This window comes from Amblyomma mixtum, chromosome 3 (genome assembly GCF_055824585.1).
Source record: "Amblyomma mixtum isolate Tamu chromosome 3, ASM5582458v1, whole genome shotgun sequence".
NCBI classification, from domain to species: Eukaryota; Metazoa; Arthropoda; class Arachnida; order Ixodida; family Ixodidae; genus Amblyomma; species Amblyomma mixtum.
The window spans coordinates 315,445,232-315,464,407 of record NC_143014.1 but is presented as its reverse complement, the minus strand read 5'-3'; the positions used below and the strand labels follow the sequence as shown (position 1 = coordinate 315,464,407).

At 50.3% G+C, this 19,176-nt stretch overlaps 2 protein-coding genes and 1 long non-coding RNA gene across 3 annotated transcripts; 1 reads left to right on the top strand and 2 right to left on the bottom strand.

Moving 5' to 3' along the window:
• Positions 1 to 438: 438 nt before the first annotated feature.
• LOC149355679 (uncharacterized) lies at positions 439 to 2,548 on the top strand. Its single transcript, XM_089583977.1, has 3 exons — positions 439 to 963; positions 1,026 to 1,238; positions 2,390 to 2,548. The coding sequence occupies exons 1-3, from the start codon at positions 761 to 763 to the stop codon at positions 2,544 to 2,546; spliced, it is 573 nt and encodes a 190-aa protein (XP_089440103.1). The 5' UTR covers positions 439 to 760; the 3' UTR covers positions 2,547 to 2,548.
• A 6,538-nt stretch (positions 2,549 to 9,086) lies between these two features.
• LOC149355678 (uncharacterized) lies at positions 9,087 to 9,982 on the bottom strand. Its single transcript, XR_016291556.1, has 2 exons — positions 9,699 to 9,982; positions 9,087 to 9,562 (listed from the first exon to the last, which is right to left on the bottom strand). It is a non-coding gene; the product is annotated as an uncharacterized LOC149355678 (long non-coding RNA).
• Positions 9,983 to 10,294: 312 nt separating this feature from the next.
• On the bottom strand, positions 10,295 to 14,612 carry LOC149355677 (uncharacterized). Its single transcript, XM_089583975.1, has 12 exons — positions 13,678 to 14,612; positions 13,063 to 13,177; positions 12,837 to 13,005; positions 12,404 to 12,776; positions 12,000 to 12,173; positions 11,805 to 11,880; positions 11,625 to 11,735; positions 11,289 to 11,537; positions 11,059 to 11,230; positions 10,777 to 10,925; positions 10,499 to 10,696; positions 10,295 to 10,423 (listed from the first exon to the last, which is right to left on the bottom strand). Exons 1-11 carry the CDS (start codon positions 13,981 to 13,983, stop codon positions 10,515 to 10,517), a joined length of 2,076 nt encoding a protein of 691 aa, XP_089440101.1. The 5' UTR covers positions 13,984 to 14,612; the 3' UTR covers positions 10,295 to 10,423; positions 10,499 to 10,514.
• Positions 14,613 to 19,176: the final 4,564 nt, after the last annotated feature.

Below are 19,176 nucleotides of genomic sequence, written 5' to 3'. Positions count from 1 at the left end.
TAGATCTGATATAGTGCTCAGTCACTCGGTCACCTCGGCAAACCAGTACAATGCTCTCTTATGCATCACGTGTTCATTGAGAACTTTGTTCATAATTTATTTCAAACTATATCAGGGCAGATTTACACAATAGTAGCATTTCGGCTAACTTTGCAAAAGCTAGCTCTAGCTACCTACATTCGCTCACTGCAAAGCTAAACATGCATTAGTGCACCCACCTGTTGTTGACCAGGCTTCTCTTTGTGCTTGTCTGCTCTGCTCAGCTGAGCAACAAGTGGTGCGGATATCGATTAACAAATACAGATTCTCTCTTTTGCTTGCTGCTTTGGGAATCAGAGTTGCCCTTAAAATTTCTCATATTTTTTACTGATCAGAAAGGACGTACCTTCAAGATTGCTGTAGAGCTTTACTGGAGAACTTAAAGGTGCACTGAAGAGGATTCTGAACATGTCTTTTTGCCGCGGGAACTTGATGTACACGTTCCCAGCATTCTTAGGAGCTGCGACTTATTGCCCTGTGTGGCCGATTTCCTCAATTAAATCTAATTAACGTCCGGCTCCCGCCTTTTTTTTTTGAATTCGGCCTCATACGATGGGAGGAGTCTACCAACGCGTCGAGTGCCTTTCAGCCAGTTCCGTGGAGGCTTGCCGCTCCGTCATCGGCGGAGTAATACGTAGTAATACGCGGAGTGACTTTTTGAAAATGCGCACGTTGTTGGCCGAACTACGTTCAGCCATTTGTGTTTTTGTAAGCCGATGAGATGGACATCGACGATCTCACAGAGCTTGAAAGAGAGATTCTTCGGCGGACGGCAGATTTAGGCACCATCTCTTACGATAGTACGCCTTTGCGCGATACGGCCGAAGATAGCAGCAGTGGCCATCCGTCCGGCCGTACCACGGACGAAGACTCGGACGCCGATGGCTCCGAGGACGGCTGGCAACGAGTGGGAAACGTGGACTGGTGAGTGATATGAACTCTATTATGCTCGTGGCACGCATCGCTGACATCCGTTTTCTGCGAAGGTGCCAGTGCGACGGCTGCGCTGCCATGCCGACAGCCATCGAGAACGTCTGCTGCCGGGAATGCCCGGCCGCCGTTAAAAAGCAGCCGGGACACAACTGCATCACAGCGCACCCCGAGTTCGGGTATCTTTGCCTGGACGAGGGTGTGCTGCAGCTTGCATATTTAAACATGCGGCATTACCGGCAGCCAGGCATGGGCGACACCGCGAACGAGTAAGTACAACTGCAAGCTTCACGGATTGCGTAATAACGCTACCGGTGCTAGCTCTTGCAACTACGTTTATTGACCACAGTGCGATCTAAAGCGCATACGCATGCGGTGCTGTTCTATTTAAAAAAAACGACAGAGAATGCCTAAAACTTCGTATACAGTGCGGAATCACGGTGTGCTATGGCCATAACCACTGCAAAAGACTGCAGCTGTCCACTGCGCAAACAAATGGGATCAGGATAGTTTGCACTGACAAAGCCCATTACTGTGCAGGAGACAGACTCATTCTCCTTTCAGGAATTAGATTACGAGCTATATAGCATAAGAAGCATGGAACCTTTTTTTACCTTACATGCTGTCATTTTCAGAAAAAGGAACCTTATTTACAGTTTCAGGAACGGCTGAAAATAAGGCAGACCTTATTGACTGCTAGTCTAATACATGTCCGGGTTCAGGTACGTCGGGATTTTGGCTGGTTTAAATTTATCTTTATTGCAGTTGGCAGCAACTGCTGAGCCAATTCGAAATTTCAAAGGAGATTGTCCTATCAGAAGTGGGCTTCTGGCACCTATATATATAAATTTCCTTAGTTGCAGTGATAACATAAATACTAGTAAGTGTGATGAAAAGTGTGCTTTTGGAGCATTTAGCAGAGTTGTAGAACTTGGTTCCCATATATGGAATTGTACATAGTGTATATTGCCGCCCAACACCTATCCTTTCTTACTATCGCTCCCCCCTTTCTTTCCCTCTCCCTGTCCTTTTATTCTCGCTAGCCGCAGCTCAGGTTTGGATGGCAGATGCCGCGGCTAGCAACATCGTTAGCTTCCATTGTTATTTTTTTTATTATCAATAAAGAGCCACTAGCAACAACAAGGGAGGTCAGCTTGAGACATCTAGAAAAGAGTGAACATTGGGCCTCAACCTTGGTGTGCATGCTTACTCAAGTCACCATTGTTTAGTGTAGTTACAGGAATGATTGTTTTTGGTTCAAATGAGTAAATATGCAGAACAGGCACTCTTCTGGCTGAATTAAAAAAATTAGGAGGCGGCTAGGGGTCAGAACATTCTGTCCCCTCCCGACTTGGATGCGCATCTGATCAACTTCATCCTGTGTACTGCTTGCTACATCTAATCATTGGCATTGTTTCAGGCACTACCGGTTTGCTGCCTACAGGCAGTGTGTGCTCTGGCTGTGGGGGCGGCTTGGGCGCCACAACAGAAGGCCCCTGCCCGCCTGCATGGTGAAGGCAATAAGGGCAAAATATCCTGGTGAAAACCATGTAGGTTTTCAGCTTGCAACTCCTTAAAGCGGGTAGACGACGACGACGACCAAGAGCGTGGGAAGAGTAGAAGACGACAACGAAGTTCGGACTGTGTTCTCGGTGCCGCTAGCAGCTGTTCTTTCCTATTTGTAAATATATTCTTTCCCGCAACATATTTGGTGGAGGTGCGGCTTTCCCCTACGTCTACCAACGACGGAGCTCCGCAGCGGCCGCCAGTTGCCTTCCCTCATCATGACCCAAGACGCCTCCCAGCAAACCTCAGCCCCGGCCATGACATCACTCGTTCTTTCTCCCCCTTGTGACCCTGGGACATTTTCTGGTACCGACAACACTGACGTCGACGACTGGATCAACATGTACGAGCGAGTGAGTACCTACAACCGCTGGGATCCGACCCTTATGCTCGCAAATGTAATATTCTACCTAAAAGACACTGCCCGGGTCTGGTATGAGACCCACGAAGACCATCTAACCAGCTGGGACGTGTGCAAAGAGAAACTCCGCGAATTGTTTGGACCGCCGCTCGGCCGAACACTTGCTGCTAAGAAGGACCTCGCCTCCCGAGCTCAAACATCTACGGAGTCCTATGTGTCGTACATTCAAGATGTGCTGGCCCTCTGTCACAAAGTTGACGCCAACATGCCCGAGTCTGACAAAGTCGGCCACGTGTTGAAGGGAATCGCCGACGATGCCTTCAACTTGCTCGTATACAAGAACTGCACTACAGTCGACGGAATTATTAAGGAATGTCGACGCTTCGAGGAAGCCAAAAGCAGGCGTATTAGCCAGCCGTACACACGCCTCCCCAACACGGCTGCGACTTCTTCATGTGAAGACCTGCGACACAGGGAAACTTCAGCGCCCCCAGAAAATGTGACCCGCATCATCCGACGCGAGCTCGAAGCTATGTCCCCTGCCCCCCTGCATCTACATGATGGCGACAACCGCTTGCCTACCATCTCTCTGGTACAAGCTGTCGTCCGCCAAGAGTTTGCAAACCTTGGTTTCCAGCCCGTCAGCCCTGTACGGTCTTCACCACCACCCGAAATCACTGCGATTGCTCCTGGACGACCTTCGTACTTCACTCCACGTCGCCGAAACCCTAACGACTGGCGGACAACCGACGACAGGCCCATTTGTTTCCATTGCCACCGCATTGGCCACATCTCCCGCCACTGTCGAAATTATTGGTCCCGTCGCAGCACATACCGTCCTCTCAGCTCCCATCGCGACGACGAACAGCCCAGCCACTACACGCCCCCTCAAGCCCAGCACGGTGCTACAGTCGACGGCCAGATTCCCCACTCCAGCCGCTCCCCGTCCCCCCTGCGTCGACAGTCTCGTTCGCCCCAATGCCGTCGCTCCTCTCCTGGCCCCTACGGACGCTCGCAAGCGGAAAACTAGACGCTGCAGTGTCTGGAGGTTATGCTGCAGTACAGCCCCAGTCCCAAAATCCTCGATTAGCCCTTCGTGCACACCATAATTTGCTTGCCATTCATGTCGATGGAGTGCCTGTGAGAGCCCTGATCGATACAGGCGCGCACGTATCCGTCATGAGTTCAGCCCTACGACGCCGCCTCCGAAAAGTACTGACCCCTGCACCCAAAGCCGTTCTCCGCGTTGCCGACGGCGGAACGCCTCATGTTGTTGGACTATGCACAGCCCGTGTGACCATATCCGGCCGCCATACATCCATTCTGTTCTCTGTTCTAGACCAGTGCCCTCATGAAGTCATTCTTGGCCTCGACTTCCTGTCTGAGCATTCAGCCCTCATTGACTGCGCCACTAATGTTGTTCAGCTTGACCTTCCTCTTTCTGCTGAGTCGCCGTCCCCAGTTATACAGTCTTTGTGCTGTCAACTTTGTTCGTCTACCGCCTCAAGCCGCAACTTACATTTCTTTCTCATCTGTTCCCCTGTACCTGATGGTCACTACGTAGTCACTGCGGAACTTGACGTCGCCCTGACGCGCAGCATTGCGCTTCCACACATTGTATTTACATTGTCGGCCAACCGCGCGTACCTTCCTGTCCTGAACTTTGGTTCATCCATCCAACCGCTCCCGCAAGGCATCTCACTCGCCACGCTGTGCCCTGCTGCCGAATGTGTGATATCAGTGGTGGACAGCTGCTTACCTTCCACTCAGCAATGCCGGTTGCCTGCAGCCCCATCAACAGTGAACCCAACGGACGACTACCCTGACATGATCGCTTCTGACCTACCGCTGATGCAAGCTCGCGATATTAGGTGCCTCTTATCATCTTTCCGCGACATCTTCGACTTTGATAGCCGTGTTTTGGCTCGGACCTCTGTGGTGACGCATCACATAAACACCGGTGATTCCGCTCCTCTCCGCAGACGTACGTACCGAGTGTCCAGCGCCGAACGCACCGTCATAAATCAAGAGGTGGACAAGATGCTCGCAAAAGACATCATCGAGCCCTCGTCAAGTCCTTGGGCTTCACCAGTCGTCCTGGTGAAAAAGGACGGCAGCTGGCGCTTCTGCGTTGATTATCGGCACCTCAACCGCATCACAAAAAAAGACGTATATCCACTCCCAAGGATCGATGATGCCTTAGATTGCCTCCACGGCGCCAAATATTTCTCTTCAATTGATCTTCGATCGGGGTACTGGCAAATTGCCGTTGATGAAAAGGACCGCGAGAAGACCGCCTTCGTGATGCCTGATGGCTTATACCAGTTTAAAGTCATGCCGCTCGGCCTCTGTAACGCCCCGGCTACCTTCGAACGAATGATGGACTCCCTTCTTCATGGCTTTAAATGGTCCACCTGCCTCTGTTACCTAGACGATGTTGTGGTTTTCTCGCCTACTTTTTCCACGCACCTCGAGCGCCTCTCCAATATTCTGACAGTGTTTCGTAACGCCAGACTTCAGCTGAACTCATCGAAATGCAAGTTCGGTTGTCGCCAACTCACTATTCTCGGACACCTCGTTGACGCTTCTGGTGTACGCCCAGATCCCATCAAAATTCAAGCTGTGAAGGACTTTCCTCTTCCAAGGTCGTCGAAAGATGTGCGCAGCTTTGTCGGCTTGTGCTCGTATTTTCACCATTTTATCAAAGATTTCGCCGGCATCGCTCGTCCCCTCACCGATCTTCTGAAGAACGACACCCCCTTTACCTGGGGCCCTGCTCAAGAGAACTCATTTTCATCCCTCGTCCATTTGCTGACCACTCCGCCCATCTTAGCACATTTTGACCCGTCGTCTCCCACAGAGGTTCGCACCGACGCCTCCGGATATGGCATCGGCGCCGTCCTAGCCCAACGTCAACAGGGTCAAGATCGAGTCATCGCTTATGCCAGCCGCCTACTTTCAGCCGCAGAGCAAAATTACACCATTACTGAGCGTGAGTGTCTTGCCCTTGTCTGGGCAGTAGCTAAATTCAGACCCTACCTGTTCGGCCCTTCATTCGCTGTTGTCACTGATCGCCATGCTCTCTGTTGGCTGTCTTCACTAAAAAATCCCACCGGTCGCCTTGGTCGCTGGGCATTGCGCCTCCAAGAATACTCATACTCCGTCGTGTACAAGTCAGGGCGCCATCACCAGGACGCTGAATGTTTATCGATACCCTGTGGAACCACCTGACCTAGAGGACGCAGAGACCCTGCCCTGCCTCTTAGCTATCTCTGATCTTGCCGATATTGCCAACGAACAGCGCCACGACTCATCTTTACGACCTATCTTTGATGGCATCCGTTCTGCAAACCGATCTCCGTCTCTGAACCTTTATGTGCTCCAGAACGGCATTTTGTATCGCCGAAACCTACGCTCCGATGGCCCTCCGCTCCTGCTCGTGATACCCCAACGTCTACGCTCTTCTGTCCTGGAAGAACTGCACGATCTGCCGACAGCCGGTCACCTTGGCGTGTCCCACACGTACGCTCGGGTGCGGCATCGCTTCTTTTGGCCTGCTCTCTATCGTTCCGTCAAGCGTTACGTGGCCACTTGCGACCTGTGTCAACGTCGGAAAAGGCCCTCCACTTTGCCTGCCGGTCTTCTGCAACCCATCGACATACCTCCGGAACCTTTTCACCGTGTTGGCCTCGACCTTCTTGGCCCTTTTCCAACACGTCCCTCTCCGGCAACAAGTGGATCGCTGTCGCAACTGATTATACGACTCGGTACGCCATCACGCATGCTTTGCCGTCCAGCTGCGCTACCGATGTCACCGATTTTCTTCTGCAAGACGTCACCCTTCACCACGGCGCCCCTCGTCAACTGCTCACCGACCGCGGTCATTTTCTATCCAGAGTAGTTCACGACATTCTTCGTTCGTGTGACACGCAGCACCAGCTCGCGACAGCTTACCAATGGGCTTACGGAAAGGTTCAACCGCACGCTCACCGACATGTTAGCCATGTACATATCGCCAGACCACCGAGATTGGGACGCAGCCTTGCCTTATGTGACATTTGCATATAACTCTTCCCTTCATGACAGAACAGGCTATTCTCCTTTCTACCTTTTGTTTGGTAGGCATCCCACCTTGCCTTTGGACACACTCATGCCGCCTTCTTCAGCCCCCACCACTGCTTACGCTCGGGACGCCATCTCCCAGGCCACGCTGGCGCGCCAAATAGCACGTAGTAGGCTCCAAGCCTCTCAAGTTTCCCAGAAGTCAGCCTACGACCGCCATCACCAGGCCGTCGAATTTACCCCAGGATCACTCGTCCTTCTCTGGACGCCCTCTCGCAGCGTCGGTCTCTCCGAGAAGCTCCTTTCGCACTACCGTGGCCCTTACCGTGTCGTGTGCCGTGTTACCGACGTGAACTATGAAATTGCTCCCCTTGAAACCTCGCCATCGTCCTCTGGCGCCACCACCGACATCGTCCACGTCTGTCGCCTTAAACCTTATCACGACGCTCACACGTCGCCGCCCTAACGCCGAGACGGCGTTTCAGCAGCCGGGGGTCCTGAAGTGGGTAGACGACGACCAAGAGCGTGGGAAGAGTAGAAGACAACGAAGTTCGGACTGTGTTCTCGGTGCCGCTCGCAGCTGTTCTTCCCTATTTGTAAATATATTGAACCATTGAAATATATTGAAAAATAGTGAACCATTTCGCACCTCATTTTTGCTTCCAATGCGTCACAGCATTTACAGATTGCATGCAGACCATTTTTGGGAATGTGCTTAGTTTATTCAGTGTCTGTGTAGTAGTATAGACAAAGTCTCTGCCTGACAGGCAAGGACAAGCTCGTCCTTGTCATACCTCAGCACCATGAGAGGTTGCTCAACTACACTCACACTCACGGCCACTTGCACTCACTTACACTCATGTCCACTCGCATTCACAAGCACTCATTCACGTCCTCTCACACACTCGCACTAATGTTCACTCACATTCACAACCCGTCACCCAAACTCATGACCACTCACTCAACCGAACAAGCTTCGCTTGTGTGGTTGAAGAGCTAGGCCAAGTAGATCAGGCTCATTGCATGGGTCTGGCCCAATAAAAAAAATTATGGCCCGAGCAGAGCTCTACAGTGCACACGGCCGGCCATAGAAAAAAAAAACGAAGCGTCCACTGCAGTACTCGAGATCCCACCTTACGCTAGTTATTGCTGAGAAGTTGACAGTCGTGGTTTCAGCAGCAAGCATTGGAACTCTGTGTACAGAGCTCGAGCCGTGTAGGAGGCATGTCAACAGACATCTGCCTTTCTAGCTGTGGTAATGCGAAATTCGATAAAAGGATCGGACACAACTCGTATCGGTTCACTGCACCCGCGAGCCTGCGCCCATGCCAACGGTGAACTAGTAAGGTGAACAACAACGAAATATTTCCATTCTCGCGCCAGCGTAATCCTCTGCGTCATTTGTAAATAGACACCGGTATGGTGCCTTATGCTACCTCGAGCGCCTTCGGCAGTGAATATCTAATTCCCTCAGCTATCAACAGAAAAAAAATAAGCACATGCAACAAACTTCACTGTCACGCGGCATTTGCCTCCAATCATGACCACTCATGCTCACAGACGCGAGTGAGGTGATAAGAGTGCACTCACGAGTGAGTGTGCCGACCCACAGTCCTTGTAAATCGTCCAAAGGTAGGCATCCTACGCACCCGAACATGGGATTTCAGCTTTCCACTGGCAGGATAAAGAACTGGATCACCTCATACCACATTTTTGCTTGCAGTGCATCAGAGCTTTTGCACATTGTAATTCATCCAGACCACTTTTTTTTGGAATGTACTAAGCTTATTCAGTCTCCGTGTAGCAAAGACTTATTTGTAATTCAACTGCTCTATAAGAGTTGGTTTAAAAGGCTTACAGAACTGTGGTGGTGGACCAAAACTTTCAGACTTCAACTAACCTGCTGATACATGAACCAACAAGGTGTGAACCTTCCACATCTTCACAAAATTTTGTTCTGCAGCTCATCAAACTGCCATACACAACTGAATCGCAGGAAATGTATTTGCCTAGCAGCGTTTCAAAATCAGTAAGTTAGGTGGCTCCATTGCTCTTTTGCAGCATAATGTATAGCTCTGTATTTCAGCCATGCGGTAAAGTACGAAAAGATGCACAAAGCCACTCAGAATAGCAGTTGTAAAATAGTTTATTGACTTGCTTAGATGTATCTGCAGAATCCTTCCGGCACTTGGTAGGTGGCCGGGATCCTGCTCAAATCTGAATGCCTTTTGGTCCGCGGGTGCAAGCACCACTCTTATCACACTTGCCTCAATTGCTCCTCTGCCAGTCAAGGGGAATGTAACTGCAGGTGCACTGAATCAAAGTTTATTCCTGCTAAAAGTGTCTTGCAAGTGACTGCACAAATTGCAGAGGAGAACGGCCAGACTGTGATAAGAGCATCCCTATCCGCCAACTGGGATACGCGCTCTCTAGCAGGCAGGTTCTGCCGAGAGAAAAATCTGTGTGATCTGGCTGAACCAGTCATTTTTCTGCAAAAGATGTTGGTTGCCAAGGTGACCATTCAACAAAGGATACATGTCTTGGCATGTCCATACAATCTGGGGCCGGGTAGACAGGAACCTGGGAATCTGTAGCTGGTTGGACCTGCATGCAAGAAACTTGTAAAAGTATGTGCTGACAAGACGTTCATGTCGACCTCCGTTACAGTAAAGGGGAAACGCACATCTTGCTGCTCGTCACAGTTCAGACTTTCAAACACGCTGGATGTTGTCCCCCTCACCTTGGCGAAAGCCGATCGTTGGTGCTGGGAAAGCACTTATGCTGGCTTCTGATGCATCAGAGAAGGATCGCTGACTCTTGGCGCTGCTCATAACTTCCTTGTCAAACTTTCAGGTGCGCTCTGGAAAGGAAATTGGCGCATGATATTGTTCGAAAATACGCCCCGAATGTCATTCATGCAGAAGTTACACATGTTACTCACTGAAAGTTGGAAGTGTTTGCATGGGACACAGTGTGAGTGATGTCATTGGCAGCCATTGGTCCTCATTACACTTGCAAAGTAGGATTCCGAGCCCTGCCACGAAGATGCTATGTCGGCCTCTGGTGCAGCAGAAGGGGGAACACGCATCTTGCAGCTCATCAGACAGTTCAGAGTTTCAAACACGCTGGATGTTGTCGCCCTCACCTTGGCGAAAGCCGATCGTTGGTGCTGGGAAAGCACTTATGCTGGCTTCTGATGCATCAGAGAAGGATCGCTGACTCTTGGCGCTGCTCATAACTTCCTTCTCAAACTTTCAGGTGCGCTCTGGAAAGGAAATTGGCGCATGATATTGTTCGAAAATACGCCCCGAATGTCATTCATGCAGAAGTTACACATGTTACTCACTGAAAGTTGGAAGTGTTTGCATGGGACACAGTGTGAGTGATGTCATTGGCAGCCATTGGTCCTCATTACACTTGCAAAGTAGGATTCCGAGCCCTGCCACGAAGATGCTATGTCGGCCTCTGGTGCAGCAGAAGGGGGAACACACATCTTGGTCAGTTCAGACTTTCAAACACGCTGGATGTTGTCGCCCTCACCTTGTTTGGTCTAGCCTCACTGGGGACCCAGGCTGAAGCGGGACCTCCTTGCTTCCACAAGGTCCTGAAGAGAAGGCCTTGTGAAGGCCGAGGTCATTGGTGCTGGGAAAGTACTTGTGTTGGCCTCTGATGCATCAGAGAGAGATTGCCAAAGCTCGCTGCTGCTGATAACTTCTTTTACAAGCTTTCCGACATACTCTGGAAATGAAATCTTCACATTACTTCATTCCAAAAGGCTCCCCTCAAGTCACTCATTTGGGATGAAGCATAATACTTACTGTAAGTGGTAGCTGTTTTGATGGGGCACACTGTGTGATGGCCTTTTCGCGCCTTGGTAGTCTTCATCATCCAGCGTGAATTGCCTTCCTTTGTCTTCGCCTGGGACCGGTCTGCATTTTCATTGAAGTGGAGGATGGCAAGCTGCGTCCTGTAAGTTGAGGATATCGCATCGGATGGCAATGCTGCCTAATGATCTGGAGTACGTGGATGTGGTTACGTGCTGACTCTTGGAATAAACCAACTGCCTCTAGACAGAGGACAGAACTACAATATAATATTACCTTGCGAGCATTCCTGCTGGAGAAAATGCCATAGACTTTGGCGCGAAGTCAATCAAGATGCTGTGGAATGCCTCCAGAGCAAACGTTTGGCCATGGGGGGACATCTGTGTGATATCCTTGAGGAGACGCTTGTCCTCAGTGATGTGCTTGAATTGCTCGTATGCCTGGGACTCTTGAGGAAAAGGTATGCTTTAAAACAAGTTCTTTAGACAAGGGCAAAAACAACTCACTAGGGTCCATCCAAACTCTTGTCTCCTCTGGCATGTCGCTGTGGAGACACCTTGGGTACAGTCCACCATGTCCAGAGTGCTGGTTGATGACGTGATTTTTCATACTCCGCCAGACGTCGACGACCAGCTCTGCATTGCCCCCTCCAGCGCGGGCTGCCCAGTACATGTGGTTGGTAGTTGACTGAATCCAGAGGTCCAGCTCCTTGCATCCAGCCCGCTTGCTTGCCGCAGCTAGCTTTTTCTTGACACCTTAATTTTAAAAAGGCATATCAGGGAAGCCTGCAGCACATTCTGTGCAAGCAAGCATCTTTTCAATCATGCTCTCAACTTTCTTACCTTTTGAGATGTGCCAAATGTCAAAGTAGTGCTTGATCTTGGGTTCACGGGTCTGCATGTGCTTTCGTATGGCAGGGTGACGGTCAGTTGTGAGAGACCGGATCTTGATACCTGTGTTATGCATTGTCGGTGGGATAACGATAAATTGTCTACCATATAAACCTTTGTGGCATGCCATACATTTCTCCTTGAAGAATTCCAGCTGCTTGATTAGGCCTTCCTTCTCCATGTTCACGCTGGCCATTGCCTGCTCCGACTGCATGAAGACGGGTTTCAAACATTACATTCCTGTATTTCCACTCTACATACCAACGGCTTACATAAATATTTATCACTGAATTACTGCAACAACTTTCCACAGACGTGTCTACTGACCTCCCCCAGCTGGACCTGGACCGAGTGAAGAATTCTGTTGATCTGCTCAACATGCGTGGTGTATGTCAGGAACTTGGCAGAAAACCCAGGGGAGTCAAATCGTCCATCACCGGTGACATCAACCTCTTGGTTGTTCAACTGGTCCATGAGTTCAGCTTGTTCTTGTAGCCAGATCTGTTCAAATGTTATTCCATTTCTTGACTAGCCCAGTGTAAAATTACAACTTAGTTTGATTGTGCACTACTGCAGCGGTAGTTACTACAAAACAACAAAAAAGTGATGTCAGGAGAAGTGTGTTCGTTTAATCTGAACTTCATTTCTGCCTTCTGGCTAACGAGAATTGAACTTTTTTGAAAACATCTGGTCAAGCTGGGGTAAATATATCAGTATGGTTTGTTGGTCACCTTTTCTATCGCAGGAAAAAGGAGGGCATCCTGATAGTTGTAGAAGGTCCGGTCACTTGGGACCTGCACATTCATGTGGCGCAGCATCCTCAGTGTGGAAGCTACATTTGCTCCTGAAAAGAGGAGGTGGCTGGACAGCAGAAGGTTTCCTGCTGCCCTTCCATTGATGACAGGCTGGCTGTTCCACGTCCGGACATGCTCCAGAGGACAGATGCTGATGACATTGATGAGGCTGCCTTTGGTGGTAATGGTGGTTTCACAAGGCCTCGAGCACTCTGGGCATGTCTGGAACAGCTCCCTCAGACAGCTCTCAAAGACCAAGAACTGCCGTTCTTCTTCTGGGGGGGCCGGTGTACTCTCTGCGGATGACTCACTGGAATCAGAATAGTGCCAACTGTTAGGCCCAAAACCCATGCAGCTGTGAAGAGCCCACCTTTCGGTATCGTCATGGTAGGTTGGAGAGTAGCTGGAGTCAGAGTCTAGCCTGTCACCCTGTGGAGATGTGCAGTCAAGTGGATCACTGCTGCATGTGGCCGGGACGAAGGGTGGAAGCAGCAAGGGCTCCTCTGTGACACGGCCAGGAGAAGTCGCAGCTGGCGTCACTGTAGGGAAACAAATATTCATCCACACAGAATGGACGAAATGCAATAAGGACTTACAGACAGCTTCAGATCTAGTGCTGTGTTCGACAGAACCATTGTCCTGGTACGGACCACTGCTGGCTGCAGCTGTTGAAAGCCTTGCCTCAGAGGGATCTGGTTGAAGATCCTTGCTCTGAAAGATGGTTGTACAAAGGCCGATCAGTCACTTCGGTTTACAAAGCTGGAGGTGGTGCAACATAGCATTTCAGGATTGCTCTACATTCCATGCCTTCACTATAAATACACCGATTTGGGAACTTGATTAGTTTCTATCGGGTGCACGGCATCGTGAATCACAGCATTTACAACCAAACGCCATGTCTGCGCGAAATTTGAGCGCGAACAATGCACCGTTTTAGCCGGCGGAAGCATTGTACGGCGCGCGTAAAATTGCCGAACAAGCTGTATATCAAAGTTTCTAAGCTTATTTAGCCGACCCCACACTTACGAACGCGAAGCACGGAACACTGTTACTTCTTTCGCTTCTGCAAATGATGACCATTCGCGTCATGATACAGCCACGTAACTTTTAGAACAAACTATATCTTCAGCCTGACGCATGTTCGAGTCGGCGATCCTACAGAACGACACTGTCGAGCCATGCTAAGAAAATTAATTCATAGAAATACTTACCAGTACTCTTTGGCGCTTCGGGGCTTGTTGCTCGGTTCCATCGACGACGGGAAGTCGAAGCGTGGGCATAGCGTTCCAACGCAGGCGAGAGTGACTCACGTCGGGCCGATGGAAAGCGCTTATCTCGAAGTGTTCAGAGCAGAAGCGGACACACTTTGGTAGCGTCTCGGTGTTATCGAGCCCCGCGCAACGTAGCCATGCACTACGTCGCGGTTCGTCCTTCGGCAAGGCGAACAAACGTAGGCCCTTGTGCCAATTTTTCTTAGTCCGATGAGGGCACAACCTCACCGCACAAACGTCCGGCATCGCGAAAATATCACTCGCGAACCGAACAACACTCGCAACAAAACGCGATGGCGTCCCACAGATCACACGAAAAAGTGTAGATCCAAGGATGTCGCAGGATAGCAAAAGTAGGAAGTGGGGCACACAGGACCTTCTGGGAGTAAGGACCGCGTGCACCAACAACCGACAAGTAAAAGAAGCGAGGCGAGCGCTTCCTCGGAGCAGGCCGAAGCCACCGCGGTAGGGCGCATCACTCCTATGGCAGCAGACGAGGAGAAAACATAGTCCGGCTGCTTCGGGCTTGTTTTTTTTTTAGTGATACGCTCTATGAACCACAACTATGTCGCGGATTTATCAAATTATTGTATCCTGCGTGTCCAGAAAGAGTAATAGAAATTAGTTCGATTATTTTCGCGGTTTTCATTTCACTTCAGTCAAGTCATTGGCGAAAGCAAATAGTCCGCGCGTAATTTTATTTCTGTTGGCTTATTTTGCGGCTATATTATCTACGAATGCAACTACTTATTCACGGAAACTTAAAAAACAAAATAAAGCCAAAGCAAAGCCTCCACAGAGCTGACTGAAAGGCACTCGACGCGTTTGTAGACTCCGCCCATCGTATGAGGCCGAATTCAAAAAAAAAAAGGCGGGAGCCGGACGTTAATTAGATTTAATTGAGGAAATCGGCCACGCAGGGCAATAAGTCGCAGCTCCTAAGAATGCTGGGAACGTGTACATCAAGTTCCCGCGGCAAAAAGACATGTTCAGAATCCTCTTCAGTGCACCTTTAAGCATCTATGGCCCACACATACTTCAATGGCTTATTTTTCAATTCATTCTGTCCTGAGACATCATAGCTCTTATTTCTGAAAATTAACTTTTTCGCATTCTGCTTCATATGATTGTGTTTGTTTGAGGTAACTGCAAAATATGAAGCAGTTCCCGTTCCCTTGACTATACAAAGCATTCTATCCTAGTCTCCGCCAATATTTGCTATGTAAACTTTCCAAATCGGTTTTTGCATTTCTTTAACCTCTAGGCCAGTGTACTTACTCTCTTATCTAATTATGTATGGATTAATGAGGTTGGCACATGTATACTTTTCTGAAATACGGAGCAACCACTTTGTTTTAAATTCATGGGACAGTTAAGAATGCTTTGTGGTCATACGCACAATACGCCACCTTGTTTCTGTGCATGTCAACATTGATTGGCTCTCAACAGAACTTTCCACACTTGTTTACTATGCTGCATACTGGTTTGCACAATGTTCACTGCAATGTCACCTCAGGAAGCACTGGTAAAAGGAAGCGGCCTGCCCACTGTCACTGCAGAACAAAAGCGTGCACTTTAGTACAGTGATGCACACCATATCCGCTTTGAAGCCACTGAGTAGTATTTCTATTTCGATTTCTGTAATGGTGTGAAAAACATGACGAAAAAAAATCAAAAGAAATCAGTATTATTGCGTCGTCATTTTTCTGTGATATTGTAAACACCTGCAGTTAACACTGATCTTCCATATTAGTAAAGGTTGGGAACATTGTAATTTCCTCATGTATAGATGCATTCATATCTGATGGTAACATGCTAAAATATGCTGATTTTTTCATGCACGCATAATACACACATACACATACACCTTTTCTTTAATGAGAGACAGTGGCGTGTTTGATGTCATTTGACCACACATACTATGATGTGGATAGAGTTGAAGTGCGGCGGGAGTGAACACGGACACAAGAAGAATGATATACCGAACACTATAGTCAGATTCAATTTAAGTCTGCAGTGAAGCTCTGCCATCTGGACCGCCACACAAAATTCTTCCGCGCCAAAAAAAGTGGTCCGCTGTTAAAACTTTTATTGTATACTACCATAAGAAGCTTATTACAAGAAAAAATGATAAGCTCTAGAATTCTGACACCTGGATAGATTAATAAAGTCAAACATCGAACAACTTATTTTGTTTACTGTTATTGGTTAGTGGAGTAATACAGGATGCCTCGGGCCATGACCGAGTGCTAACAACTGCTGTTTCTTTTAAGTTTTATCCTACTATACATGAGTATGCGGTATGTGAACCAGAATCATAAAATTTCAGTCACAGCAATTTCATCTTGTTCAGATGTTTGATGTGTGTTCCACAAGGTCACCATCCTCAAATCCAGCAAACCATTGTCATGAAATGCACCATTATTTTTTTGCTTGCAGTTATGTTGTAGGTAGGCAGCCAATGTCTGTGTTAAAGTACTCCACTCAGGATGTCGGTTTGCTTCTGCAAACAATGGAAACTCACTAAAAGCATGTGTTTGATTGCACAGACGGTTACCAGTTGAAAATAATAACAGTCATATTCACCCGACATCACTGCTATCATTCAGCAACACAGTGAACCCTACGCAACGTCGTATAGGCTTGCGCCTACGCTTACGCTGCTGCTGAATGACTGCGTCGGCAGCGACGAACTGCGCGACTAATGGCCAGTTCACCCTGTTTGTGTTGCCCATGTAAGCAGTCAAAACCTCTACAGCCGAGCTACTCATCTGGTAGCTGACGAGAGCCGCGTACAAGAGCAAGAACTTCAAAAACCACACCATGGCTCAGCCTAAGTGCCGCCTAAGTTCAGCCTAAGTGCCGGTCGCCGAGGAGCAAAAAAAGACCACGTTTTCGCGCCGTCTGGGTTGCCAACAGGAGCATGCTATTGGACAGACGGCAATGCCGGGTGCGCCAATCGGAACGCTTTAAACCATCCGCCTCGTCCGCCAGCTCCAAAATGATCGTACAACACCCATTCCGCCCCACGCCCGAGCGAAGGCCGAAAGCGAGCGGTTCGCTCGCTGGCGGATCCGCCCAAAAACGATCGTACAACGGCCTTAAGAAGGGTGAGGTGGCGTTCCTGGGCCAGACAATGGAGGAGGCGGCCGGGTTTGAGGGTTTGTGGCTAGCTCCAGAGTGTGCGAGGGGCATTAAAGTCACCACCAAAGAGGAGATGGGAGGTAGAAGAAAGAGAGTGAAGGAATTTGCCCAGAGCAGAGAATAAAGAGGAAGTGACAGGGGGGTTGTAAAAAGACAAAAGGACGAGTGAGATGCGGGAAGAAAGGTGGTAATAAACCACACCAACTAAATATTTAAGGAGGGTGGAAGGGATCTCAATTTGCTCTACGAGCACGTCACTGCGTATACATAAATAGACGCAAGTGGGGTGGTCGTAGTGGCATGGTAGGCGCGGTAGCCTGGGACATTGCGGGCCGTCCGGGTCTCCTGGAGAAGGAGAAAATGAGGTAGGGAGGGGCGGGTGAGTAGATACTGGTGGAGGGGGGGGGGTCTTATTGTGGCAAAAATTTCGGCAGTTCCACTGTACAATCTCGAGGTCCTCGCCAAACGCCATTATGATAGTGGAGAGGAACGCGATGGTACGCGTTCCTGCTTTTTTGCCGGGGGCAGTGACTCATGGACGGATTGGAGCATAGATGCGAAGGATTCCAATTGCTTTGATTGTGCTTGGAGGGTGGTAAGGATCTGGAGAACCGAAGTTTCCAGCTGAACCAAGCGAGTGTGATGTGCCTGTGTGGTGGTTTCTACAAGGTCAGCCAAAGGGGCGACCTGGGCGCTGGAGGAAGGAGTGGTGAACGTGGCAATGTGCTCATTTAGCTTGCTAAGCTGGGAGGTGAGAGAGGAGGTGGTTGTCTGGAGGGTTTGAGTCAAGGCATGTATCTGCTGTTGTAGATCGTGGGAAATGCGCTGCTGCTCTCGCTGCTGGCGTTCCAGCATTGCGAGCCGGAGGTCGAAGGAGCGGCTCTCGTCAGTCAAGGATGGAGATGGTGGTGTAGTGGAACAGAGGGACGCTGGCACCGAAGATCCTTTAACTATGGCGGCGTAGGAGCCTGGTGGTGACGTGATCGGACATGATGGAGATTCATGATTAGAGGAGGAGGAGGAGGCGGGGGAGGAGGAAGGGGTGGTGGGTTGAGTGGCCCGGCGCAAAGCTAGGCGTCGGAGGTACGCAGCTTTGGCACACTCGCGTTGCTTAGCAAGGATGAAGGGGCAAGTGGGGTCGAGGGAGGGGTGGGTGTTCACCTGGCAATGAACGCACCAGGGCTGGGCACACACATGAGCGGAAGGGTCAGCGGGTAGAGGAGCAGCACAGCGACGGCACTTGGCCGGAACGCTGTGCTGGGGGCATTGGTGGGCGCGATGGCCTAGAGTGAGACAACGGGTGCAGGTGGGAGGCTTATTAGGACGGCACCGGAAGGCAACGCGTTTGAAATAAACAAAGTGGGGGATGACGGTACCAGCGAATGTTATGAGCACTGATTGAGTGGATCCCATCATGCGAGCAGCGAGAATATCTGTTTTGAAAGATTCCAGGTCATGCATGAGGTCATCAGGAGTGAAGTGGCCCCCGACGTTATGATTGACGCCGAGGCATGAGATGGGAGGATGGGGGTGTAAGTTTTGATGGTGACAGGCTTACCATGAAGCTGAAGATGCGTGACAGAGAGTAGGAGGTGGGCGGTGAGAGGAGAATGAGTCTTTTGAAACACAAGGCTTTGGGCTGGCCTGGCCTGAAGGGTGATGTCGGCACTGGTTTTCGAGGAAAGTTGTGCAGCGGAGGCGACTGCGGCGAGTACGTCGTAGAGAGGTAGCTTGGGGGTGAGGGTTCCAGGGGGAAGCTGGATGGCAACTGTGATGAGCTCGGCGCGGGGTCGGGCTGCGGTGGCAGGCTTACGGTTGGCACCGATGGTGGTCCAGCCGATTTCCTGGGAAGGAGTGTCGTCTGGCGGGGACGTCGTAAGGTCCATGTCTGAGTCCTCAGCCGGAGTCTCAGTGTGCGACGCGGTTGCCGGGCGGGGGTTCTTGGTGTCAATGGGACCTTTGGCTGGAGTAGGTGCAGCGGCTCCAGCGGCGGCGACGAACGCAGCCGGCTGCGACGCGTCTATGGCCCTGAAGCTCTTGGCGTCCCTTAGAGCGTGGAGTTGGCTAGGTGTGGACGCTGCGCCTACGACGAACGCTGCCGGCTGCGCCGCGGCCGTCGATCCGGTGCTCCCAGCGTCGCTCAAGGCGTGCAGTGCGGCAGGAATGTGCTCGGTTGCGTGGGCGGCGTTGAACGTACCCGTTTGAGAAACAGATGTCGACGTGGTTGGAACAGGTCCCGCGGTGGCGGCATCGGTGGGTCTGGGCTGCAGGGGCTTGGTCAGACGCTGCATTGCG

Coding starts and splice junctions, on each gene's coding strand:
- LOC149355679 (XM_089583977.1), top strand. CDS start 761: ATGGACATCGACGATCTCACAGAGCTTGAAAGAGAGATTCTTCGGCGG. Junction 964..1,025: donor CGAGTGGGAAACGTGGACTG/GTGAGTGATATG, acceptor TTTTCTGCGAAG/GTGCCAGTGCGACGGCTGCG. Junction 1,239..2,389: donor ATGGGCGACACCGCGAACGA/GTAAGTACAACT, acceptor GCATTGTTTCAG/GCACTACCGGTTTGCTGCCT.
- LOC149355677 (XM_089583975.1), bottom strand. CDS start 13,983: ATGCCGGACGTTTGTGCGGTGAGGTTGTGCCCTCATCGGACTAAGAAA. Junction 12,174..12,403: donor TTTTTCCTGCGATAGAAAAG/GTGACCAACAAA, acceptor ACATTTGAACAG/ATCTGGCTACAAGAACAAGC. Junction 11,736..11,804: donor GGAATTCTTCAAGGAGAAAT/GTATGGCATGCC, acceptor TGCATAACACAG/GTATCAAGATCCGGTCTCTC.